The 24,467-nt window shown below is 41.6% G+C and overlaps 5 protein-coding genes across 5 annotated transcripts; 4 read left to right on the top strand and 1 right to left on the bottom strand.

The window, feature by feature from the left end:
* The first annotated feature begins 2,761 nt into the window (after positions 1 to 2,761).
* On the top strand, positions 2,762 to 14,497 carry LOC128712271 (RNA-binding protein 42). Its single transcript, XM_053807166.1, has 5 exons — positions 2,762 to 2,802; positions 2,878 to 3,247; positions 3,317 to 3,484; positions 3,954 to 4,212; positions 14,373 to 14,497. The coding sequence occupies exons 1-5, from the start codon at positions 2,762 to 2,764 to the stop codon at positions 14,495 to 14,497; spliced, it is 963 nt and encodes a 320-aa protein (XP_053663141.1).
* Positions 14,498 to 17,005: 2,508 nt separating this feature from the next.
* LOC128712596 (radial spoke head 1 homolog) lies at positions 17,006 to 17,901 on the top strand. The gene is made up of 2 exons (XM_053807487.1): positions 17,006 to 17,164; positions 17,239 to 17,901. The coding sequence occupies exons 1-2, from the start codon at positions 17,006 to 17,008 to the stop codon at positions 17,899 to 17,901; spliced, it is 822 nt and encodes a 273-aa protein (XP_053663462.1).
* Positions 17,902 to 18,582: 681 nt separating this feature from the next.
* On the top strand, positions 18,583 to 19,656 carry LOC128712232 (transmembrane emp24 domain-containing protein 3-like). The gene is made up of 4 exons (XM_053807127.1): positions 18,583 to 18,768; positions 19,022 to 19,132; positions 19,208 to 19,427; positions 19,499 to 19,656. Exons 1-4 carry the CDS (start codon positions 18,583 to 18,585, stop codon positions 19,654 to 19,656), a joined length of 675 nt encoding a protein of 224 aa, XP_053663102.1.
* A 288-nt stretch (positions 19,657 to 19,944) lies between these two features.
* LOC128714123 (protein YIPF5 homolog) lies at positions 19,945 to 20,793 on the bottom strand. Its single transcript, XM_053808998.1, has one exon. It carries the CDS (start codon positions 20,791 to 20,793, stop codon positions 19,945 to 19,947), a length of 849 nt encoding a protein of 282 aa, XP_053664973.1.
* A 561-nt stretch (positions 20,794 to 21,354) lies between these two features.
* LOC128716329 (ribonucleoside-diphosphate reductase large subunit) lies at positions 21,355 to 24,466 on the top strand. The gene is made up of 4 exons (XM_053811248.1): positions 21,355 to 21,394; positions 21,483 to 21,571; positions 21,720 to 21,897; positions 22,206 to 24,466. Exons 1-4 carry the CDS (start codon positions 21,355 to 21,357, stop codon positions 24,464 to 24,466), a joined length of 2,568 nt encoding a protein of 855 aa, XP_053667223.1.
* Position 24,467: the final 1 nt, after the last annotated feature.

The following is a 24,467-nucleotide window of genomic DNA, read 5'->3' as shown; positions in this document are numbered from 1 at the left end:
AAAACAAAAGTAAAAAAAAGAACACGAAATAAGTAAATCGCGCGCGCGCAACTTCCCCATATTTAAGATATTCCGGGGTAGACGTGTGTGCGGAATAGAAAATTTTATCCCAATAAATTAACCTGTTTGTTTGGTTGAAATAGAATACACAGCAGCGAACCGTCAATGCGACCAAGGAATTATGAAACACTGTGTTCGAAAAGGACATTGTCGTCGGCCAATAGATCATTCGGTTGTATCTTTCCTTACTCTCTTTGCACGCCTTTCTGCCTTGTTTCTGTAATACCCCCTCATCATTACCCATCGTCATCCCCCATTTTGGCTTATCTCACACTGGATGTAAAGACTGGAAAGATAAGTTTTAGTTTGACATACATGAACTATAGATATAGAACCGTGAGTGTAAAAGAGAACAGTTAAAACATGTGGGGCCGGATGAGAAGCATAATAGAAGCGAAATATCAGCTAAGTTGGTCATATAGCTTCGCTCCCTAAAGCCATTCGAGATCGGCAACTAAATGATGATGAACACGATATGCTGATTCCGAAAAGGCGGCAAAGCTCGCAAATGTACTCTCGACTTTATTTAAAGCCGTTTGTGGGAAACGAACATCTACTAAGATTTAAAGCCGATCACTACGGTGTGTTGTTCGAACCGCATAATAAAGCAAACAGCTACTCAAAATAATAATGCATGAAAGCACGGAACGGCGGGAATCGGAATATGTTACGCGGCAAAAGAAGGGCCTGGCAACTGGCCACAAGTTGTGCAGTATAAGAAATGATGCAAGCTACCAAATTCAAGCGTTGATAGGATTATACAAAGTGATATAAAGAATCTGCGTATGAGTTGTGGAGTTGATGAAGGGAGTAGAAGAAATCATTCTAATCGTTTACACTACTTCTAACTGTTTGAACATTCTTCCGTATAATATATTCTTGCGAACTGTTTAAAGCCAAAAATTCAAAACAAGATTACTAAACAATAACAGCTAAGAGGCAAATAAAAACCACAAAAAGGCGTTAAAAGGAAAAGAAAGGATTGTGTGCTGATAGTGAACATTTTGAACAATGTGAAAGGAAAAAAAAGCTGATCGTGCAAGGAAATGTGACGATCGCGTATGATCTTCTTTGTTTTTAATTTTACTATGTTAACAATTGTTATCGTGAGTAATAGGTTTCTGCTTGGGTTATGTATGTAAACATATTTGGCCACTTTTAGTTTGCAAGTTCATATTATCGCCGTTCTTTTCGTTACATCTAAAAAGATAAAAAAACACACCCCCCACACACACGTAAGTGTTTGAAGTAAGCTTTTCATTTAATTTGTAACGAACCTAGATATTTAGAATTTTTGTATATTTGTAAAAACACAAGCAAAAAATTGTTCCTTTTTTAAATCTTCGAATAAAGGTTTAAAATTTATGTAAGAGTAAAAGAACGATAGATTGGCGACAAGCGCATAACATTAATTAAACAAACAAGTGAGCTACACAAGGAAAACATGAAGAAGCGAGAGATAATATGCAGCATTTGGAGGCGATAACATAAGAAGCAAACTTTTGAACTATTTGAACTACGTAATAAAACACGATCCCACACTGCTATAAATTGAAAATCGAAGAAAATAACCTCATTCGAGCTAATATGATTTACAATGTAATATCTTTTTTTGCGAAGGGTTTGTGAGATAATAGTACATAACCGCGAAGGACACAACTGAAAATCCAAATAACTGTAAGGCAAACAGCACACTTTGCTGCTCCCCAATGTTTTCAGTTTCAGTTCTAATGCATCGAATGTTGTGTATCCGTTGGTTTGAGTTCCCGGTTTCTGGAATCTTTTTCCCTAATGTTAGTAGGATAAGTTTTTTTATCAATCGTTTTTTTTTATCTTCTATATTGACTGTAATAACATTATTTTGGAATGTTTCTTCACACTTCTTTGATGATAAAGAGAAATATATAAGCTTAAGAGTATGTTTAAAATGTAAAGCGTTGTGTTTGTTTTTCTTTTCTATGCCGAAGGAAATGGTCTTATGATTTCGTTACACCGTTGTTTAACGGTTAACCGACTTCCATCAGTCCAGATTCTTTAAATTCATATAAAATGTATGTGTTTAAAATGCTAGAGAAAATGGTAGCAGAAGGATCATCCTTTCAAAAACATTTAACCGTTTCGTCTGAAGTGAGAAAAAGTACTTTCGTACGGATGATTGTTTTCAACGACCGTTTTCAATATTTACAGTAGAGTACGTCTTCTAAAAAGCATATTACAAAATGTAGTGGAAAATTTTAATTAATATCACTTCAAAGAATGTTAAAGTTTTTCATTTTATGTCGATAAAATAAATCATGAATTATTTCGATAAAATTGTATGTAAAATTGTAAATCATCTGTAAATGCAGAAAAGCAAATAGAATAGTCATTTCTGTGTTGTTATATTTGTTTCACCCACAGTGCACAAGGTGTATGCAATGCAGATGAAAAATAGTTTCACATTGTTAGGTGTCTTTGTTCATGTCCGTATAACCGACCGCAGTGCGACAGAAAAAAATCATTGTGTTTACAAGATCGTCTTGCACTAGCAGCCGCCTAAATTTCCGGTAGTCGGCCAGGAGCGTGCTTTCTCCGGTGTATAAGAACGGCGTTTCCGTGAAAAGTAGACGAAATTGTGTGTAGTTCTAGAAAATTGTAAAGCATTTACATAAATTTGCTTCGGTTTGTGCGCGCGTATCCGTTACTAATTGCTGCGTACGAAATGGGTACCAAACGAAAGAATATGGAGGATGAAATGTCTCGGTAGGACGGTGTGAACCGGAAAGCTAAAGTTGGTGTGTTTGCAAACAAAATAATACTTGTGCGATATAATTTCAGATTCGAGGCAGAGATCTCTAGTGCAACAGTGTCGTATTCGGCGCTTCCATCAGTGCCAGCTGTATCTGGTAATCCCTTCATACCTTCGCAGGTACGAACAGTCATCGGATCTCAAACGTACAATCAGGTGCAGCAAAAACTGGCGCAAGTACCACCGAGGCTGCCACCACCACCAATGCCTCCCTTTATGCCAGCATACAGTGCTCAGCCGCAACCATTAATGCCGCAAAAGTCTTATTCAACGGAACCGACGCCGGTCATTGTCAGCAGTGCACCGAAGCTGTACACCGCCCGACCTACCGTAGGCATTGCAACGAAGTCAGATTCATCTTCCGGGCCATCGAGCAGTGGCACATCGGCCGTCCAATCGGTAAAATTTAGCTGGGAACTGTAACTATTAACTGATTACTAACCATACCGATCTTTGTGTATATTTTAGTACGATATTGCAAACATTCAGTACGAAGTAACGACCAAGATTAAAAAGCCTAAAACGGAAAAGTCTGGACCAAATCCAATAGCTGAGGAAGCGATTAAAGCAGCCCGGGCTTCATCAGCGTTACAATCCTTCGGAAACAGCGAAAGACGAGGGAAGAAAGACAAAAAAGTGAGTATGCAATAACAGAATCATTTACCGTTGTAAAACTACGAGGGAACCCAACTGGTTTGTAGCTATCTAATGCAGTTTACGTTATGAGTTTCTATTTTCTTCGAAACCAGGTCTTATCCTGATTTTGTTCTTAAATGAACAGGTTTTTTTTTCGCATGTCAGAAAATTGCATCCGATGCACAATAAAAAGGGGAATGAGATAAGTTGATGCACGTAACCGGTATTAGAGTAGACAAGTTTCAACTACCATAAAGCATACGAATTCCCCGCATAGATCAAACGATTTATTGCTTTGAAGTTGTAATGTTAAGAATTCATTGCTTAGATAAGCCATATTCCTCAATAGGAAGTTCTGAGAACAATCGGATTTCTTACATTAAAAACAATTTTTTTCACGGAATGTCATCAATTATAGCTCAACTACATTATGTTCTAACGCACATCGTTTGACAAATTCTTTCCATAGCAAACAGTACGCGTAGCCGGCGGACAAACCTGGGAAGATATGTCATTATCAGACTGGCCAGAAGACGATTTTCGCATATTCTGTGGCGATCTCGGAAATGATGTGAACGACGAACTGCTGACGCGAACATTTAACAAATTTCCCTCATTTCAACGTGCCAAAGTGATACGTGATAAGCGAACGAGCAAGAGCAAGGGCTATGGCTTCGTGAGTTTTAAGGATCCGCAGGACTTCATACGTGCAATGAAGGAAATGGACGGTGAGTAGAGAAAAATCCAACAATTTCTCTTTGCTTTTATTTAGATAGCAGCGTTTTTGCTTGCATTTTAATTTTCTCTTGTAAATTACATTACGATATATAATGATTGCTTCATAGTTACTTCATGCACTTTTATATTATATGTATGCGGGAGTAATTTTACAGTTTTTATTTAGTTACACTTAGAATGAAACATGAGCTGAAAATTGGTTGTTTGTGTAAGGATATTTGTAAAATGTACCGCTTCGCATACGTCCTGCACACACCAATAAGATAGAGCGGGGCTTTACTGTTCTCGGCGGGTATTTTTTTTTTTGAACATGTCCAAGACTGTTCATCGCATTTATCCCATCGGTCCCCAACCGTACGATACGAACAGCTGTGGCACGGTGTACTGGCGACGTGATGTATTCACCTTCGATGTTCGTACCGATGGCGCACTGTCCACGTAGTCGGTGTCCGTGCGTAGCTGTTGTGCGTGTACAGCGTTCGGTTCGGGAGCGTACCCGTCGCCAAAGGGAAGTGTTTTCGGTGCTAACGGATAACCAATATCCTTGCTCGTTGTGTCTTCCTGTGATCCAACAGACGGACGATCCTCTTGTATCCTTAAAAGTTGTTGTTCTTTTAATAGATGCTCTTGTTTCTGTAACTGTTGCTGGTTTAATTGCTGTTGTTGTTGTTGTTGTTGTTGTTGTTGTTGCTGCTGCTGCTGTTGTTGATTCTGTGCATAAGCTTTGTGTGCCTTCGTGTAATGATTCAGATAGAACATCGAGAACGGCATACCACCAGCTCCCCAGCCACGTGACATGAAGAGATCCTTTTTAATTGCCGACGGCGTCGACGAGGCTACCGTTGGTGCCGCCGCATTGGAAACACCCATAGACTTTGATCCCGATGCAGAAGCTCGGTCCGATCTTATGGCGTTTACTGTTTGACCATTAGTGCCACTAGTGCATGGCATTGAGATGACTCTTTGCGGGACGCTGATTACTGCCATCACCACCAGGCCAAACCAGATCGGAGTACAGTGACGACTCTATACGGTAGACAGAAATATAGGGGGCAAGAGAGAAAGAGATAAGAAATATGATGAGAATGTGGTGTGAAAATAACACAAATTTATAGGACCGGTATTTTCCAAAGTGTGTTGGATTGAAATTTTGTTCTTTAAATGTGTTCCGTGGGTGGGTTTTTCTATTGTTATTGCATAAGCAAGTGTCGTACCAGTGTGGTATAATGTTCAAGCTTAGATTGATTCATAGACTTTTTGTATTCGTGTACAATATGAGATTGTGAATCGTGTAATATATGATTGTGGTGATATCTAGATGATAAGTTATACAAGCATTAAGTGACTTATCTGGCAGTTCAATGTATTCAAAACTAATGTTTGCCTAATGTTATCTCAACTGTTCTAAAATTTTGGGTTTTTTTCATTCAAAATATCTGCTTTAGAGTTTTTAGAAGCAGCAAAATTTATATGAAATGATTAACTGTAGGTACTTTAATCCAAATAGCCAAATAGTCTGTACAAATAAATCATTCGACGATCAATTTTTGCTGGCGAATCCATATATGTTTTTTTGTGTAAAGTGGGAAGAAGCTGGTATTTCAGCGTTAGGCACAAAACAACAGTGCCAGAAACATGGCAACTACTTGCGGCGACCCTGGCCAGTAGATGGACTTTTCTAAAAGTTCACAATCACAATCAGTTGTAAATATGATCGTAAATAACCACCTACCACACTGTTTGTGGGTCTCGGGAGGTTTCCAACGTTTAACTTAATCGGCCACATTCGCTGGCGATAGCGGGCATCAGACCCATCCGTTCCGTTCCGTCCTGCCAACCGGCACGTAGCAAAAACGATGCCGTTCCTATCACAGTACCCCTGCATGCATGCTGCTTCGCGCGATCGCTTGTTTGTTTCTGTCGCTCTTTTTTGCTCCCCGTTTGTTGGTATTCCTTTTAGTCTATTTTAGGCGTTGGAGCGTTCTGTTTGTGTGTTTACCTTCAAGGGTGGGAATATTTATACGAACTAAAAATGTGCGAGTGATACCATAATTGCAGGCCAATTCAAGTGCACTGATGTATGCACTGATTAGAATTGTAATTGTAATTAATTCTTCGTAACGTTGGCCAGTATGGAATGTGGACGATAATGCGCCAAATGTTTCTGGTGTCATTGCATTCCTGAGTAGTGCACCTACTGCAAGTTTGTTTTGCTTCTGTTGGAGGAGGAGGAAAACAGCTCCAAACATAAAAAAAACATAACTAACACTGTTCTATAGCAAGTAAGTGGGTTTGGGGGTGGATGTTATCACTTGATCGATGCGATCGAAGTTCAGTTCCGGTGCAAAAGGGTATGGTAACATTTCTACGCCTCATGCAATCGTTCAGTTCCATGTGATGAACCAGTGCCCGGTGGGTTACATTTTTTCTCGCCGGGAATGCAAAACAAAACCAGCCAGTTCAGCTTGCTTTCTGAGCGTGGTGAGTGCGTGTGAACCATTTACGGTGATTGACATTGTTGAATTATTTAGTTTTCTTGGACAGGTTGTGACTTGTGACGAGAAAACAGGATATCAGACTTAACGTTTATTGACGAAAAAGTCACGAGGGACAGAATGGGCAATCGTTGCACAGGCAGCAGTACATTTGTGCTTTTGTTTTGCAACGTAATTTAAACGGTTACCATCATGGCTGGTGTGTCCGGATCTTTGCGTTGAATCTAATCATTAGATTGTATACTTATTGGTGCCTGCACATTGCACCCTGTGCCTGAGTGTCACTTTCCATTCTGCGAAGATGCAGCTAGATGTTTGTAAGTTTTGTTGAATGTAAACATAACGGGTTTGAGTGAAATGATACTCTGGCGCCATTTTAAGCTGAGAAGTGATTCAAAATGGCTGTATGCATACATTTGAAAATTTAATTTTAACTCAATTGCAATAGAAACACTGTACAAAGAGGTAAAACATTGATTTTTTGTTACGTGCCAGAGCAGAGAAAACTGATTGCAAAATCACAAATTAGAGTTACTGTTGCTACTAAATGCTTGCAAGAGCAGTCCTCTAGCGCGATTGACTCAATCGGGAATACTTAAAGGCATCTTCGTCAATACATCGAGTTGAAACGTGCCGACCCGATCGTGTACCGAATTAAGTCATACAAAACTTTGAAATTCAATAGCTCTCGGCTAAATCTTTAACGGGTGTGCATAGGCGTCACGGAATCCTTACGGGGGTTATTCGTCCCTTGTGTTCGTCGAACAGCCCAGAACGATGTAGGAATGTTAATTTTACACCTTTTTTCATTGGTTTCCCGTGCCGGAGAGCTTATGCAGGCATGGATATTCTGAACGCGTCAAACCTCAAACCTTAGAAGCACCAGCAGGTAGCTATTCTTTTGCCGCTCTTAATTGGGTTTGCAGTAGATCGGGTTTTGCTATTAATAAAGTTATTGATCAACTTTTAGTCTGTAATTAGCCACAAATTTTATTTAATGAAATTAGAAGAAGCGTTTGATAATGGGATTTACCTTGTCACGCAATTTGTAGGGCTAATAATTACACGACGCCCAAGTACAAGCCAATACAACGAGAGTTGTACATAGTTCGGTATACCTTATCATCTATGCAAGTGGAATTGATACGCTGAAGATGAATTATCTGACTATGTAATAAAGAAAATGACTACTAACTAACTATAGGGTGTTATCTTAAGCAGCACGAAAAATAATTAATGTAATTTCAATTCTTGATTTCCTTAATACTATCAGAAAATGAAATTAAAAAAATTCAATATTGATAGAAAATCAACCATACTTGGAACACCTCGCTTTAAACCATAAACACGCTAATTGCGTTTTTAGGTGAAGAAAATTCCCCTGAATAGGTTTGACATTTAGCCAGTCGCAAGTAATCCGCAAGCAAACAAAACATCCGCAAAACAATTACGCACCGCTTGGTACGCTCTTCACCCGCGGCAGTGTTTATTGGTTACTAGGCGCCTCCATTGATTCTGATCGGTTAATCGTGTACTTCGCTCGGTGAAATAATCTCGCATACTCCGACCGGGTGTGTTCCCAAGCCGAAAACGAGGACAATATGGTGACGAGCTTACCTCGCGGAAGCCGACCTTCCGTTTTGCGCTATCTTGTTTGTGTGGCATACAGCTCTCAGCTGTAAGATTGATTTGTCTGTGTTGTTAATCTGCCAACGGAGTGGCAGAATACATACGGTATTGCGTGAGAACGGTTAAAACCTCAAAACAAACACAGCGGTGTTTTTGTACAATCAACTGGAGACGAAATCAAGATTGGTTCACATCGCAATTGTGTTACCATGCTCCGTGCCGCTGCTAAGGTGGGTGGTGAACAAGAACTTAATGATCGTGTTACTACTTTAAACATGTAAGTGGTCATGTATCGCACGGCTCGGTTTTGGTGATAGAATATTGCTTTGAAGATGTTTAGTGGTAAGTTTATTGATACGCCTACACGAAACGTTGTATTCATGACGCTCAAGAACGTGAAGAGCAATGATTGCAGATTTTTAATTTAATATTCTAATCAAGAATCGGCCGTATGTTTGAATGTGAAATTCGGGTTAATAATGTTTGCCTGGAATGCTAACTTTGTACAACCGTTACTCGTATTCTCACCTTTTCCATCTTAAGTATCTTCTATTGAACAGGATGTAGCACGAACTTTCCTTGGACGTCTATCACCTTGCACCGCAGATGCGATTTGCTGACGTTTGTTCAAGACACCGTAGTTCTTGTTCCAGCACAACAACCGCACAGAAACTTGTGCTTGCTACGGTTTAATGGCTGGACCACGAATCTTCCTGAGGGACGCTAAAGATCGCCAAGGTCGGTGGACTTTTGAAGTGTAATCGACACAACTCTTCCGAGCATAGTTTGCACAGCTCAATCACAATTAATTCAATCCAGCAGAACATGTGTTGAGCGAAGCATAATGCTGAAGAAAGCCTGGCCCGGTGTTGTTACTACTGGAAGCCAATTAGAAAGCACTATTTTTCTACGGATATTTCACTTTTCACTGCACCTCTTCGTTGGCAACACACGGAGGCCACCATGTAGAACCGATGCAATTAGGAGCCATCGATGCAAATGGAAACTATCTTGACCGTGTTTTGTATGCTTGTAGCCAGAGCACCTGAAATGCTTCAGTAGCTCCCAATAAAGATCCTTTCGGCAGAGGATTGTTTCAGCCTGCCAAACCAACCACCGGAGAGCAGTTAAGTTTCGAACCGACACAAAACAATCCCGCACACAACCGACACCGTTGCGAATGGTTTGAAATTCTGCGACAGAATGTTAGCAACCGGCTGCTGGAGTGTGGCTTTTATCAACATCCTCTCATCCTGCAACGGTACGGTACGTTCGGAACGTGAGCGACAATAGAGATAGAGAGAAGCATATAGATGCTTTCGTTGTTATCACAGTTTGGGTTGCGTTGCGTTGGGTCGGGTGGGAGCACACAGCAGCAGAATGTTTAGTAGTGATTTGGCGTGCCCGCAATGAGTGTCCTCCCTTTCCCCACCCCCTATCTTCGGTAGTGAGTGATTGAGTGCGTGATGGAAGAGACTGATCACTGGAGCCTTGGTAAAGGATTCGAGGAACTATACCGCGGATTGGCGACGAATGGAAGATAGTAAAGCGTGACAAAATAGCAACAATTTGTGTTGCAGTAATGAATGCAGGATGCACATGGCTCGAGATTGGACTTTGGCATGGTTGCGCGCCAAAATGTTTTTATTAGATTTTACCGATCACATGAATCGTGATCCGTTTTGCAGGGTGGATTTGTTTTGCAGGAAATTGTAAAGGAATTCATAACACCTGTATTGTCCGGGATGGCAGGAGTTCGCTCGGTAATAGGTTCTATTGATGAATTTTTCGACATTTTTTTCCAAATAATTCTTAAGTAATTCAATTAAATACTTAAGTACTTAAAAAGTACGAAAGCGTATACTTATTATGTGAAAAAATCTTGAATTGTATGATCAATCCATGATCGTAGCACCAGGAAATCATACTTGCATTCTGATACAAATATAGTAAAAATAAAAATTTTCTTACTCCTCGTTCTGGACCTACCAACCTTGGCTGACATTTGATCTACATCCGCCTACATCATGTGGAACCGAAGCACCACTAGCCCACCATGGCGTTAATCCGTGCCCATGTTTAATCAATTCGAAAAACAAGACCTTTGGCTGCAGGCAGCAATCTACATATTTTCGCTATTACTTATCAATATTACCAATGGACGAGAAAACCCGATCCAGGCAAATACGAAAAAATAGGGAAAAAAGAAAAGAAATAGCTGGTTTACGTAAGCGCTGCTTACAAATAACACTGATCACGCATCCTTCCGTTGGCATTGCGTGAGAGGATTCTATACCGCGTAGCAACTTGATCCGTTCGTTTTAGATACATTGTGGAATGAATTCCGAACGAGCGTAAAGTCAACTTGAGCAGCATTGTCTTTGCATGTTTCATTCGATATGGACCGATTAAAAATCGATATTATTCATCTAAAACACGTTCGATTTGGGTGCTGATCTTTCCAATATGTCCCGGCAGTGAGCATCGCAAGCCCAGAATTGTCTATCGGTAATTCAGCTCCCGGTATGTACAGCCAAATCAGAAAAAGATCTTCAATTGTCACTATAGTTTCGTTTATGGTTTCCCATAATTACCCCTCGTAGTACCCATTTCCCTTGGACTTTAACTTGCAATCATGACGTTCAGATAAGTGGGAATAGCATTGATTCTCTTTTAAACAAACAGGTATGATCATTGCGATATCAATTTAGTGCCTATACCATTACCATTCGGTTCTACGTTGTTTGTCGTTGCATTGCGATCCGATATTATTTAATTTATTTTTTCTTCTTTATCGGCACAACTACCTAAAGAGGTGAGCTGTATGTTCTGCATACGGGGGATTGGCCCGGATGGGATTTTGGATCGGTTCTGTCATGCGAAATACGGCGCCGCTACCAAATACACCACCGACTGTCCCCTAACGATGTGTGAATGTCCTCTAACGATGTGTGAATGATGTGTGAATACTGGATACTGGAAAACGTACAGGGCACCTTTCGAAATGTTTGTTATGTTTTTGTTTTATTTATTAATTATCTCTTGTTAAAGTATAACAGTTAAAAAATGATGATTAAATAACGTTTTTTATTTATTTTTTTTAAAATGCATTAAGCCTTTGATACGTGTTTTAGTGCATTTTTTAAATCAAATTTATCCTGGTTTATTATTTTCATAAAGGTTTAACTGGTAGCAATGACGATCTAACCACAATGGTCCAGTACAAAAACTAATCTGGGACGCACCCCTATAATTCCGCACTATGAATGCCCTATGCGCTATGATTCCTATACGCTAGACTACTAATGTAATGTTTGATTACAATATATTACAACAACTGCAATACAACGAGCGAGAAACTCGTGAGTCAAAGCAAATCAAAGATTTTTCCTTAGTTAGTATGGTTGGTAAGAAGTAATCTTTGAAATATTAGCACATTTACCCATATCTATGGACAGCGGTCGAAATAAAGCGATATTTAGAATTAGTTCTGCACCTCTTGTGGGTTAACTATCCGGTTTGCTAGAAGTTTTTAAGTAATTGTAATGAGAGATGGAAGTCAACGTGATTATGAATCTTGTTAAAAGCAATAGTCAAATGTCAAGAGGTTAAGCTGTCTCCAAAACTCTCAACTAATGCTAATCCAGGAGGTTCTAAACAATGGACGACCTCGCAGAGGAACTGTTAGAGCGGATATTTCAAGCCGTTGTAATAAGCTTTGGCAGTCGATATTTCCAATGAGTAGATCAGTGACAAACATTTGCTGTTTTATTGGGATTCGATTGCGGGCCAAGAAGTAGATATGATACAGTAGTGATCTTTCTCGGAGATAATAGATTAGTCGATAGTTCTCAGAGCAAATAGACTAGAATGCTATTGGAATTATCGATTCGAAAGGCAAAAATGTGTTATCTTTTCGCTTCTCTGTTGCTATGTTTGCAAATTCTTTAGCTTTATCATTAACGCGTGTATCTGCTTGGTTAAGTACGCTGACGAGGTCAAAATAACGAGAATATTATTAAGCAATGTGTGACTTAGTCAAATTGTAAGCGAGGTTTATCATTCTTTCCTTACTTACTTCTTGTGGCATTGCTGCGATCAGTAAAAGAGTGGAGTAAAGATAGGACGTACAGAAGAGCAACTTAACGTAAAGTATGCACGATGAATATTTCAGCACACCTGCCGTGACTTCATGTCTTGAGTATTATTTTTGGATTCTGCATAATTTGTTGACCGTGTTACTTAAGTCAGATTTAGAGCGAATAAACAAAAGAACCTTCAGCTAAGGTAATACAGTATTAGGTTTCATTGCAAGGGCGCGTGAAAGTGTGATCCAATTCGCAGTCGGTGCCTAAAACAAAATTGATTCCTGTTCTCGATCGACCATGATTGCAAATGGATGAATGCACGTATTTTTCGCATTTCATCAGCAAGTCAAGCATACATTGGCTTGGGACAATGTTAATGTCAGGGAAAAACGTTCCAAAATCGAAAATAAAATAACACCACCGTCGCAGATAACGTCAGGTCAATCAGTGATTTGCATTCAAAACAGTGGCGAAAGGTACATTAGAATTTCTACAACCCCATGTCGATGGTGTTCCTTTGTAACGATCACAACAGAGTACCGGTTGCCGTTTAGCTTCCCCAGATCCTTGTTTCACTGTGGTGCTACAGGAAAGAACAAATGACGCGTAGATAGCGACCTTATTTACCTGTTGGAAGTCGAATATTTTGCATCAATTGCACCGAACGGACCGTTTGATTGAACACTCGTATCAGTTCGTCACGGACTTTCGGTTGTTCGGCTCTGTGAAATGTATCAATTTGCCACATAATTGCGGAATCATAATTGCCTTTGTGCGCAATTCTTTGCCACACACAGTACAAGGGACTCAGTCGATGTGTTCAACAGATCCCATGGAAACGGCGTAACATCGTAACAGTTTATAATAGTCTAAATCACAAAACGGGGCAGCATTTTGCTTTAAGATACGGAAATGGGAAAAAGGCATCATACATCGTTAGGGGTGTTCTTCTTATCACGAGTCCAACCAACCGAATTCTTCGGCGAACCAGACTTACTGTTCAATTTGTCGATTATGCTTTTGTCGGGAGGATGGTGTTTGGATAGCAGCCGGGTTTGGAAGTTGAAATGCTTCCTAAAAAGCGTGGGATATTTGGACTATTGCGAATGATGTGAACACCGATCGACCGTTAGTATGAGCGCCGAATCAATAGGTTCAATGCTTGTCAGAGGCGTCCAATGATCAGATTCTGGGAAGATTAATGAAACTGACTTTGAGTAAGCCACATGTAATTACCTACCAGCATTCACCTTTGGTCACTGTTGTTTCACTAACCACGCCAAAGGTTACAGCAAAAACCTGGTACTCTTTGATAATATGAAAGTGAAGCCATTGCCGTGGGAAAACGTATCCAAGGTATGCAAATGTCACCAGAAAGAATCGGTGTAAGAATCGGGAAAAGGCAGCGTTTAAAGTTTTTTTTTTTCTTACGCATAATAATTTACTAAATTGTACGGAGCACATTTTCATCACAACAACTGCAGACAGAATAACATAGGGCGATAGAAAGTTTTGCGAAGCAATTTGTCGGCATAGGTGCATGGGGTGTGCGCTGTGCACTGGATTTGAGTGCATTTAATGACATTTATGGCGGTTGATTGCATGTCGCATTCGAGAACCCACAACTATGCTTCTGCTCTTGACCTGCTATGTCGGATCTTTATTAACCACCGGCCAAACAGCAAACTGTGTGCGAAGAGAGTTGTAGAGTTTGCTGCGTATCTAATATCGTAGATTGTCAAAGTTGACCTGGATCGTTCGTTAGTTCGTTTTTTATGGACACGCATTCGCGGTAGGTTCGAAAATTGCCTAGAGAAAGTTTATGCGTCGGTTTCGATTGGTATTTTTGAGTTAAAATCTCACAAAAAACGTAGCATGTTTGGTCATGGCAAATATCTTCTGAAAAGATTTGTGTTTTCTTTTTCATTTGACCCACAGGACGGTACGTAGGAAGCCGACCAATCAAACTTCGCAAGAGCACGTGGAAAAATCGGAGCATCGATGTGGTACGGAAAAAGGAGAAGGAAAAACAAGCGCTACTAAGCCTCTTCAATCAGAGCTAGTGAGCATCATCATCGAGCGAGCAATGGTTTTGTGGGCATTCGTCATTTTCATTGATCCTGCTTCATTTGAGACTGCAATGGATGTGTGTGCTGTGCGTGTGACCGTAATTTCCGGAACAAGATGAACCCTTTGCGAATTGTGAAGAAAAAAATATACAAAACATTAAACAATATTGATGACGAGCGCGAACCAACGAAGTTGTAAAGTGTGTAAAAGCACATGTAATAGATATTGGAAAGCAAGAATCATGTTCGAATGATCAATATCAATATCAATCAATACCGAAATATCTTAAAAATGGTGTCCATTCAAACGATGAGTTGGATTCGTGAGATGAGTATTGCAGGTTTTGACTGTTTTTGATCAATTCGCTCGATAAAGCATTACTTACTTATCCGGCTCTTCAACCGCTTCGCGGTCTTGGCCTGCTGTAGAAGTCCTCTAAACTGCTCACGGTGGAGCACCTGCGTCTTCATTATCCCGGCCTTTCTGGCGGACCTTCCACACATACGGGGACAAAAATCCTTTTGAGCATTTCTCGAACGCGGCATACAGGGTTTCGTCAGTTTTGGACAAAGTCCATATCTCAGAGGCGTGAGGCGTATGAGCACTGGATCGATATAGGTTCTATGTAGTTTCAGCTTCGTTCAATGCGTCAGGTGTTTTGAATAGAAAAGTTTCCTCCGACTGTGGAATGACCGATTGGCAGCCAGCACCCTCATGCGTACCTCAACATCAATGTAATCTCCAACCCGAAATTTTCTGCCGCCTGGTCAATCCTTTGGTAAGCATCCGCTACGTATGATGAACCAATGATGTCTATGTCATCAGCGTATGCCAGAATCTGGATTGATTTATAGAAGATAATTCCCGATTTCCTACGGCGAAACCCGTTCCGGTGGCGTTCGTGGCCCGCCTGTTCGGCATGCCTTTTTCTAGCCACTGGATTTATTGTAGAGCTACGAGGTCCATTCTCGTCGAGTGTGGCTAGGGCGTCATCTAGTTGCTTCAAAGATCCGGCTCGATACAGAAGTGCGTACGTTCTATGTGCACATAAAAATCGTAGTCTTGAAACGTAGGGTTGGTCGTATACCGTTGAATCCATTTCTTTTCTTATTCCTTAGGCTTTCGGTTGTCACAGTATTACTTGAGGAAGTGTTGACTGTACGTGCGCTCAAACCCCCAAGTACCTCTGGAGGGCCTCGTAGCATCTTAGTTTAGTGTCTGGTTGGCTCTTGGTTTGGTCTCGACGTTCAGAAACCTGGACTATCCACCCCCATCCTGTTTTGTAATGTGCCACCATCCGTCCGAGGGGTTGAGACTAGCCCTTGTACCCCGTGACGGAATAGGAGTTGGGTAGAAGAGCCTGAGGAACCTTTGGGAGGTTTCGGATCCTATAGAGAGGTACAGAGACCATTACAGAGCCGATAAAGCATTACTGACATTTTAATTCAAAGTTCAAAGAAAATTAAAAGAAATTATGTTGATATTAGCGTATTTTTGCATGAGTCAGCAATGCCATCTGACGCTTTGTATGCCGATATTATGAAAATTACTTGTCTTGACTGAACGTTTTCAATGCTTATGCCTTCCATATATATGGTAGAGTTTTCGGAGAATTTACAGGATGAAGAGGAAAGAAAAACACGATTGGTTTGATGCTTTATCCCGTCTAGATCGAACCGTATGAAGGACTGTCTATCCAGTTACAGATAAAGTAAAATGAAGTAAAGCCAGAAATGGTCGACGAAAAACTCCGGAATCTTGCAATATATGGAAATAAAGCACATGAAGATTTGTATCTTTTGACTAACTTAACTAACTTACTAACTTAACGTAACTTAAGTAACTTAACATTTGTTGTAAATGTAACTTAATTATTTAACCCTTTGATGTGATTGCGTTGTATGTATTGTCGATCATTTTTTTCGCCGTTTTGCTAAGATTATGTGCTATAGACTTATCTGTCAAATTGTCAAAAATAGCGTATCTCCGAATCCCCGTATGACCGTGCATACGTTTACGTTTTAGGTCATGTACGTTAGGAGTTTCCCATGATTTGTGGGAGACCAAAACGCATGGTTCTCCTGGTAACGTACCTGGGAAGACCGTTAAGTTTAGATGCACGAGAGAGAACCCTGCAACGACGATCCCGGATCGCTAGGGATCACAATCCCCATGCAAGGCAACACCTTTTCCATGCAACGATGATCCCGGATCGCTAGGGATCAAAAACGCTATTCAACAGTGATCCCGGATCATTTGATCCCATATTATAGGATTGGATCAGATTTTTCAAGCCTGGATCGGAACGGATCAACCGGTCCACCTCTAACTTCTCATCACTATTATGTATGGCAGGGTGAGGAAGCATACTGATGTGGCTACGTGGGATCGCATTAGTTTTACGCATACGGCCTGTTAAATCTGTCAAACAAGATCTGTTTTTTTACAACATCTGTCATCTAGTAATCATTGATGCGTCCATTTTAAACTTATTTCGCAAAATGAGTGCATTCCAACAGGGTTGTGGAACATTAGAATGGCAGAATGAAACTGAAGTGTGTCCTCAAGAAGCTGTAGAGAAACAATTGTCCTCGGAAGCAAACGACAAGCATCAAAATTCACAAAACAGCGAGTATTCGGCTTGTGAAGTAAAATTGAAGGTACTTTTATATCATAGAAACTGGCTGGTAAACTTGCTCTACTGACATTTCAATATCTCCTTCTTCTATCTCAGCATTATGAAGGAATGAGAAATTGCAAGAATGAACCATCTGGTAAAGGAGTGGCCAAGTATACGAATGGTGACCATTATGAAGGCTCGTTCAGGAAAGGAGAATTCTTCGGGGAAGGAGTTTTGCGGCAACGATCGGGACATTGCTATAGAGGCGCATTTCGCAAGGGTCTTCGCGAGGGACGTGGCACACAAACATATCCGGACTGCTCCACATACGATGGTGATTGGTTGAGAGGAGTCCGCCATGGGTATGGCGTATATTCCTACCCAAGTAAGGATGTTTACGAAGGGAACTGGTGCATGGATAAAAAGCATGGCATTGGAGTGTACTCATTTGGCCCCAACAGGCTACGTATGCGTGGATCGTGGACCGAAGGGCACTTGGCTGGACCGGTGGAAATACTGTTTGGAAGTGTTCGTTATCACGGGATATGGGACGGAATGGTCCTGTCGGATGCTGACGAAAGTGTCTTCAATATTTCATCTAAATACTTGCTACGAGGCATCATAAAACGTGGTTCGTACGATGAGTACGTGTGGACACCGAGTGAAATTAATCAGTACAGCCTCGCTCGCCTTCCACTGGAGCCGCTTCCAGTCCCAATTCCGATGATGGAGTGTCAGGATAGTGACAGTTCAGAACAATCGTTGGTGGATCCTTGATGGTTCCGTATCCGAATCCGTGATTTAAATTTAAATTGTTAACTTCTACGTAGTTGCAACTTATTTCCATGGAATATCTTGTTCTTCTATTGATTATAATGAAATTTTGAGAATAATAAATAATAAAATCGTCTTATCTTCTGTTCATTGAAAATTCTTGATTAAATAATATGAAGTATAAAAGATAAATGACGATAAATATTACTTGTTACATTGTTATTGAACATCTCTTTACTACTACAATAGAGTATGTAAACAAACATTTGCATTGAGTAGGTTGCTAAAACATCTTGTGCAATGGGGAAAAGGAATTGCGATTCTTCAGATATATTTTCAAAAACTAATCGCAACAAGTTGTCTTTTTATGATTACAATTGGTTACGCACTGTATGCATTCAATTGTCAAATAATGCTCGGTTTGTAGTTATCTTGTTTTTTTGTGGTGTCATCTGTTGCGATAACTGTCAAACGTCAACAGCGTTGGCATTTGTACAAACAGTCCTTGGAGCTCTTCGGTATAGCAAACAAAACCGAAAACGTGGAAAAACTAGTTTTTATTAGTTTTAGGGAAAAATTACATTCGTTTTGCATAGGCAAACAGACGATCAGCTTGGAAGCCTTCCTGCGCGCAGGCCTTATAGAAGTGTAGCACCACAACGGACGAGATAAATTAAGTTCAAAATGACCGACAGGAATTTTCACCAGCAGCAGCCAATTCTATGTTTGGCCATCGTTGTATTACTAGCTCTTTGCCACAAAACTACCGTAGTCAATAGCGTTGAGTTAACATTCGAGTTGCCAGACAACGCGAAGGAATGTTTTCACGAGGAGATACAAAAGAATCAGACGGCAACATTAGAGTTCCAGGTAACGCCTCAAAACTGTGTTGATGATTACGTGTTACTAGTGCGGCGCGACATATGCGGTATGAGATTATACCAGACACTTGCAATTTAATGCGGATGTTCAGGTGTAAATGCTAGAAACACGTGAAATCGCTCAGCGAAAAAGACTGTAAAACGTTTGCTTAAATAGTATTTCATAAATAGAACACTGCTGGTAACAATATCATTTATATATATATATATATCTATAATATCTATATATCATTTCTCCACAGGTTGTCAGCGGTGGAAGGTACGATGTTGATGTTACTCTCGAGAGTCCGACCGGGGAAGAAGTCTATCGTCAGATAAAAACACAGTTCGATTCGTACCAATTCGTCGCTGCGGTATGTTTCTATGTACAAGAGCTTCAGCTAACCTCCACAAATGCTCTAACCTTTAATGGATTCCGTTTTCCGCAGGCCACCGGTGTTTATGTTGCATGTTTCAGCAACGAGTTCTCCACGTTTTCACACAAAATTGTGTACATGGACTTCCAAGTCGGCGAAGAACAGCCACTTCCCGGCCTAGAGGAGCATGCGACAGTACTAACGCAGATGGAAAAGTCAGCCCAGGAAACACATAAGGGACTGAATGCTATTCTTGACTATCAAACCCATCATCGGTTGCGAGAAGCACAAGGTACTGTAGATGAACAATCATTTGATTCCTTTAACTGCCTTTGCTCATACTTGGTTGTTTTGTTTTTGTAGGTAGGAAGCGTGCGGAAGATCTGAACGAACGTGTCTTGTGGTGGTCGCTGACGGAGACTGCTGCAATCCTGATCATAGCCATCGGACAAGTGTTGGTGCTAAGAAACTTCTTCTCGGAAAAGAAACCAAGCCAAATGAATTATCCCCTAATGAAATAATAAAAAAAATCCGTCAACATCACATTGGCCAGAGTGGCGTTAGACCAATTTAATTAAAACGAATCTTTGCATGGTTACTTGAGACCCTTGAACTAGTACCCCTTTTATACCCCCTAACATCTGTTCATCCCTTAAACGTTTATTTGAAATTTCTGTATAATGAGTCTGTAATATCAGTTTAGTAGTATTTTATTGAACAATAAACATAGGGACATCAATGTTTCATGATTAAGACATTTCAGCTTGATTATGAAAAGAATACACATAAAGCATAATTTCAAAACTGTGTTAAAATAAAACCAACATAGAAAAGATCGTAAACAGTAGCGAGGACGGGTACGCTATCAAGTATCTCTGATGTGGATCGCCAGTCATGAGGCAAAACATTCGGCTCGAGTAAACCGTGGCTAACAGAATGGACGATCCGGCAAGCAGCATGCCGTAAAAGTTGTTAAGCGAGGTAAACATTCCAATCACTGCTAAGAACACGACAGGCAACATGCTATAACCGAGCACGCTTGCCACACCAGACACAGTTACGTGCCATTCGACTGCGTGGCACATTAGCCAAATGAGACAGTACATTGCCAGTACGGATATTGTCGACAGACCGTAAATGTAACCGAACTGAGCTTTGCTATTCGAGATGGATAGGCAAGCGGCAAGCGTAAGACAGAATATGATCGGACCAGCGAGGTCGGTTTCCTTGAACAAATAGTCGGGGGTGTCCACCATTGTGCCGGAACTCTGAAAGGGGTTTAGCACCGCAACTGCTTTTTCCATTATGCGCCGAGGGTAGATCTCCAGTTCGTCTAATAGAGGCGGCTCGTCGAACTCAGTTGTTTCGATACCCATGCCAGGGCTAGACCCAACACCATTGTCATCGACATAATTCGGGGTAAATATCGAAGGTCCTGGCCCGTAATGCGTTTGCTGCTGCATCATGCCGTACGGATCGCGGGAAGCCGCATCTGGTAACTGATTATATCCTGGGTCCGTTTGGGACGCATCATTCCAATACGCCGTTTCGTTCGGGTTGAATGTTTGAAAGTCGAGCACCTGCGACTTGTCGTTGAATCCATCATACATATCCTGTGGCTGATTCGCCCAGTACTGGTTATCGGAAGTGTTCGACATCTTTGCAGAGCGACGTTCGATTGAACTGCAATATTTAACGGGATGTCGTTTATTGAGCGTTAATCATATACGTTGGAACTTTTTCTACTTTTCTGGGACTTTAAATTGGTAGGATTTCAGTATACTCTTGATCCTTTACTTACTTATATCTTATTCTGGTGCTCAATCAGGAACCTTTCCAAATAAAAACACTGTGCAACATAGAGATTTTTAAAGCTACGTCAACGCAATGACTTGGAACTGTCATCTTATTTTTCATTATTATTCCATCAGCAGTCCAAAAAGGCCTTTTCACGGTACCGTTAACTGCAATAAACCTTGCTTTTCTATTCCTTTCGCAAGCTGGCAGAACGGTCTTTCTGTATCACCTTTCCTATGCTCACCTTGTGCTCATTTGGTCAAAGTGTCAGCGGAAAAGTGCGCCAAAAGATTCGCTTCGTTCATTGTTTTCCCTTGCGTGGTGCTGTGAGGAGGCTATATTTTCTGCTGTTTTACAAGTGTTGAACTGTTTTGTGTTATTTATCTTATACTTTTTTCGTGCACTATCGACTCCCCTGCAAGATGGTTCTTAAACCGAACAAGATGTATGTCTTCAAGCGAGGTAAGCAACGTGCCTAGCAAACGCTTAAAGTTGTAAGCCAAAATGTACCTAATGGGATTGTTACCTTGCTTTTAATTTCCCAATAAAGATGGCCGGAAGGAGGAAGTACACTTTGACAAAATTACTTCGAGAATTCAGAAGCTTTGCTATGGGCTGAACATGGATTTCGTCGATCCGGTAAGTATGTCGATCCATGTAATTGTGAATTAGGCCTACTACATGTTGGTATGGAGCCGGGCGTTTCCGTCAGAATGTCACAATAAGAAATATTCCATGCTTCCTTCTTCCTGAATCCTTTCACTATTCTCATCGAATATCGATGTAGGTTGCCATAACGCTGAAGGTAATCAACGGGCTCTACTCGGGTGTAACGACACAGGAGCTCGACAATCTGGCTGCTGAGACGGCTGCCACCTTGACGACCGATCATGCTGATTATGCGATCTTGGCGGCACGGCTAGCCGTTTCCAATCTGCACAAAGAAACGAAAAAGCAATTCTCTGGTAAGCAAACGATGGGTCCTCTTGGCTGACGATTCCGGTCGAATGTTTCATGGTAGGATGACAGCTGTGTCATAATGAACCAATCCGGGCGAAGCAGTAGCACACAGGAATATTCCTGTATAGTGTTTCAACCGTTATTCGTAATGACGGTCTCGTGTTTCCAAGTGTAGGATGTTTATGCTATGTGATGCGCAACAGTTTTTTTTTTCAATTGCTTAAGTAGTAATTTCATAATTTTTTTATTCGATGGGGGCTTGATTATACGGAAGATTTAATACAAATTTATTTCTGAAAATGTTTCCTTGCAGAGGTTATGCACGATTTGTACATGATGGAGAATGAATTCCTAAAAACGAAGTCCCCCATGATTTCCGACTTTCACTATAAGGTGATAATGGATAATGCAGACCGGCTGAATTCGGCTATCATTTACGATCGCGACTTTGGATACAACTATTTCGGGTTCAAAACTCTCGAGCGGTCTTATTTGTTAAAGATCAAGGGTAAGATCGTTGAGCGACCGCAGCATATGTTGATGCGCGTTGCGATCGGTATCCACGGCGAGCACATCGACGCAGCGATCGAGACTTACAATCTGCTTTCGGAGCGTTACTTCACCCATGCCTCACCGACCATGTTTGCGGCGGCCACGCAGCGTCCGCAGTTGTCATCCTGCTTTTTGCTTACCATGTCGGACGATAGTATTGAGGGTATCTACGATACACTGAAGCAGTGCGCACTGATATCTAAATCTGCTGGCGGAATTGGGCTGAACGTGCACTGTATTCGCGCGAAGGGAACATACATCTCTGGCACGAATGGGATCTCGAACGGGTTGGTGCCGATGTTGCGCGTGTACAACAATACGGCGCGATATGTGGACCAGGGTGGCAACAAACGGCCAGGAGCGTTTGCCATCTACCTCGAACCATGGCATGGTGATGTATTCGAGTTTCTGGATCTCAAGAAAAACACCGGCAAGGAAGAGGTACGTGCACGCGACATGTTCTACGCTCTTTGGATTCCGGATCTATTCATGAAGCGGGTAGAGGCGAACGAAATGTGGAGTCTAATGTGCCCACACGATTGTCCCAGATTGGCTGAAACATGGGGTGAAGAGTTCGAGGCACTGTACACTGGCTACGAGAAGGAGGGTCGCTTTATTCGTCAGGTGAAGGCACAGGATTTATGGTTCGCGATCATTGAATCGCAGGTAGAAACGGGCGTCCCGTATATGCTGTACAAGGATGCATGCAATCGCAAAAGCAATCAGCAGAACGTTGGCACCATCAAGTGTTCAAACTTGTGCACCGAGATTGTGGAGTACTCGTCGAAAGACGAAATAGCGGTTTGCAATCTGGCCTCGATCGCACTGAACATGTTCGTGAAGGCAGACAGGACGTACGATTTTACGAAGCTGAAGGAGGTCGCCAAGATAGTCACGCGCAATCTGAACAAAATCATCGACATAAACTTCTATCCGGTGCCGGAAGCAAAGCGCTCCAACATGCGCCACAGGCCGATTGGTATCGGTGTGCAGGGTATGGCCGATGCATTCATTTTGATGCGCTATCCCTACGAAAGCGAAAATGCCCAAAAGTTGAATCAGCAAATATTTGAAACCATCTACTATGGAGCGCTGGAAGCTAGTTGCGAATTGGCAGAACGGGATGGACCGTACGAGACTTACGAGGGTTGTCCCGTGAGCAAGGGCGTGTTGCAGTACGAAATGTGGAACAAGGAACCGACGGACCTTTGGAACTGGACAGAATTGAAAGAGAAGATTGCAAAGCACGGTATTCGTAATTCGCTATTGTTGGCTCCGATGCCGACGGCTTCGACGGCGCAAATATTGGGCAACAATGAGTCGTTCGAACCGTACACGTCCAACGTTTATAACCGTCGTGTGCTATCGGGCGAGTTCCAGGTGGTAAACCATCACCTGCTGCAGGATCTGACGGCGATGGGTTTGTGGGATTTGGACATGAAGAACGAAATCTTGTCCAAAAATGGATCGATTCAAAGCATTGAATCAATCCCACAAGAAATCCGAGACCTGTACAAAACGGTATGGGAAATCTCCGTGAAAACGTGCATTAAAATGGCTGCCGATCGAGGAGCGTTTATCGATCAGTCACAATCGTTCAACATTCACGTGGCCGAGCCAAACTATGGTAAGCTGACGTCGATCCATTTCTACGCCTGGAGGATGGGACTGAAAACCGGCATGTACTATCTGCGCACCAAACCGGCCGTTAACGCAATCCAGTTTACAGTGGACAAAACCAAACTACAAAACGCCAATGAGACAAATATCAGTCGCATGTCGAACGGAGTTGAAGGCACACCACAACGAAACAGTCAGATGCGTTATTCAATGATGAACGGAAGCACCAGCACACCAACACGCAACGAGCAGCAGCACCACGAGTCCAATGGTTTAATGGACCAGCAGCAACAACAGGATCAACCCCAGACAAACGGCTCGTTTGCGGAAAGAAATCGGCGAATGGCGGAAATGGTTTGCTCGTTGGAAAACAAAGATGAGTGCATGATGTGTGGATCGTAGA

The sequence above is a fragment of the Anopheles marshallii genome, chromosome 3 (assembly GCF_943734725.1).
Source record: "Anopheles marshallii chromosome 3, idAnoMarsDA_429_01, whole genome shotgun sequence".
In the NCBI taxonomy this organism is placed as follows: Eukaryota; Metazoa; Arthropoda; class Insecta; order Diptera; family Culicidae; genus Anopheles; species Anopheles marshallii.
The sequence above is the reverse complement of the archived record's forward strand: the minus strand, read 5'-3'. Positions and strand labels throughout refer to the sequence as shown.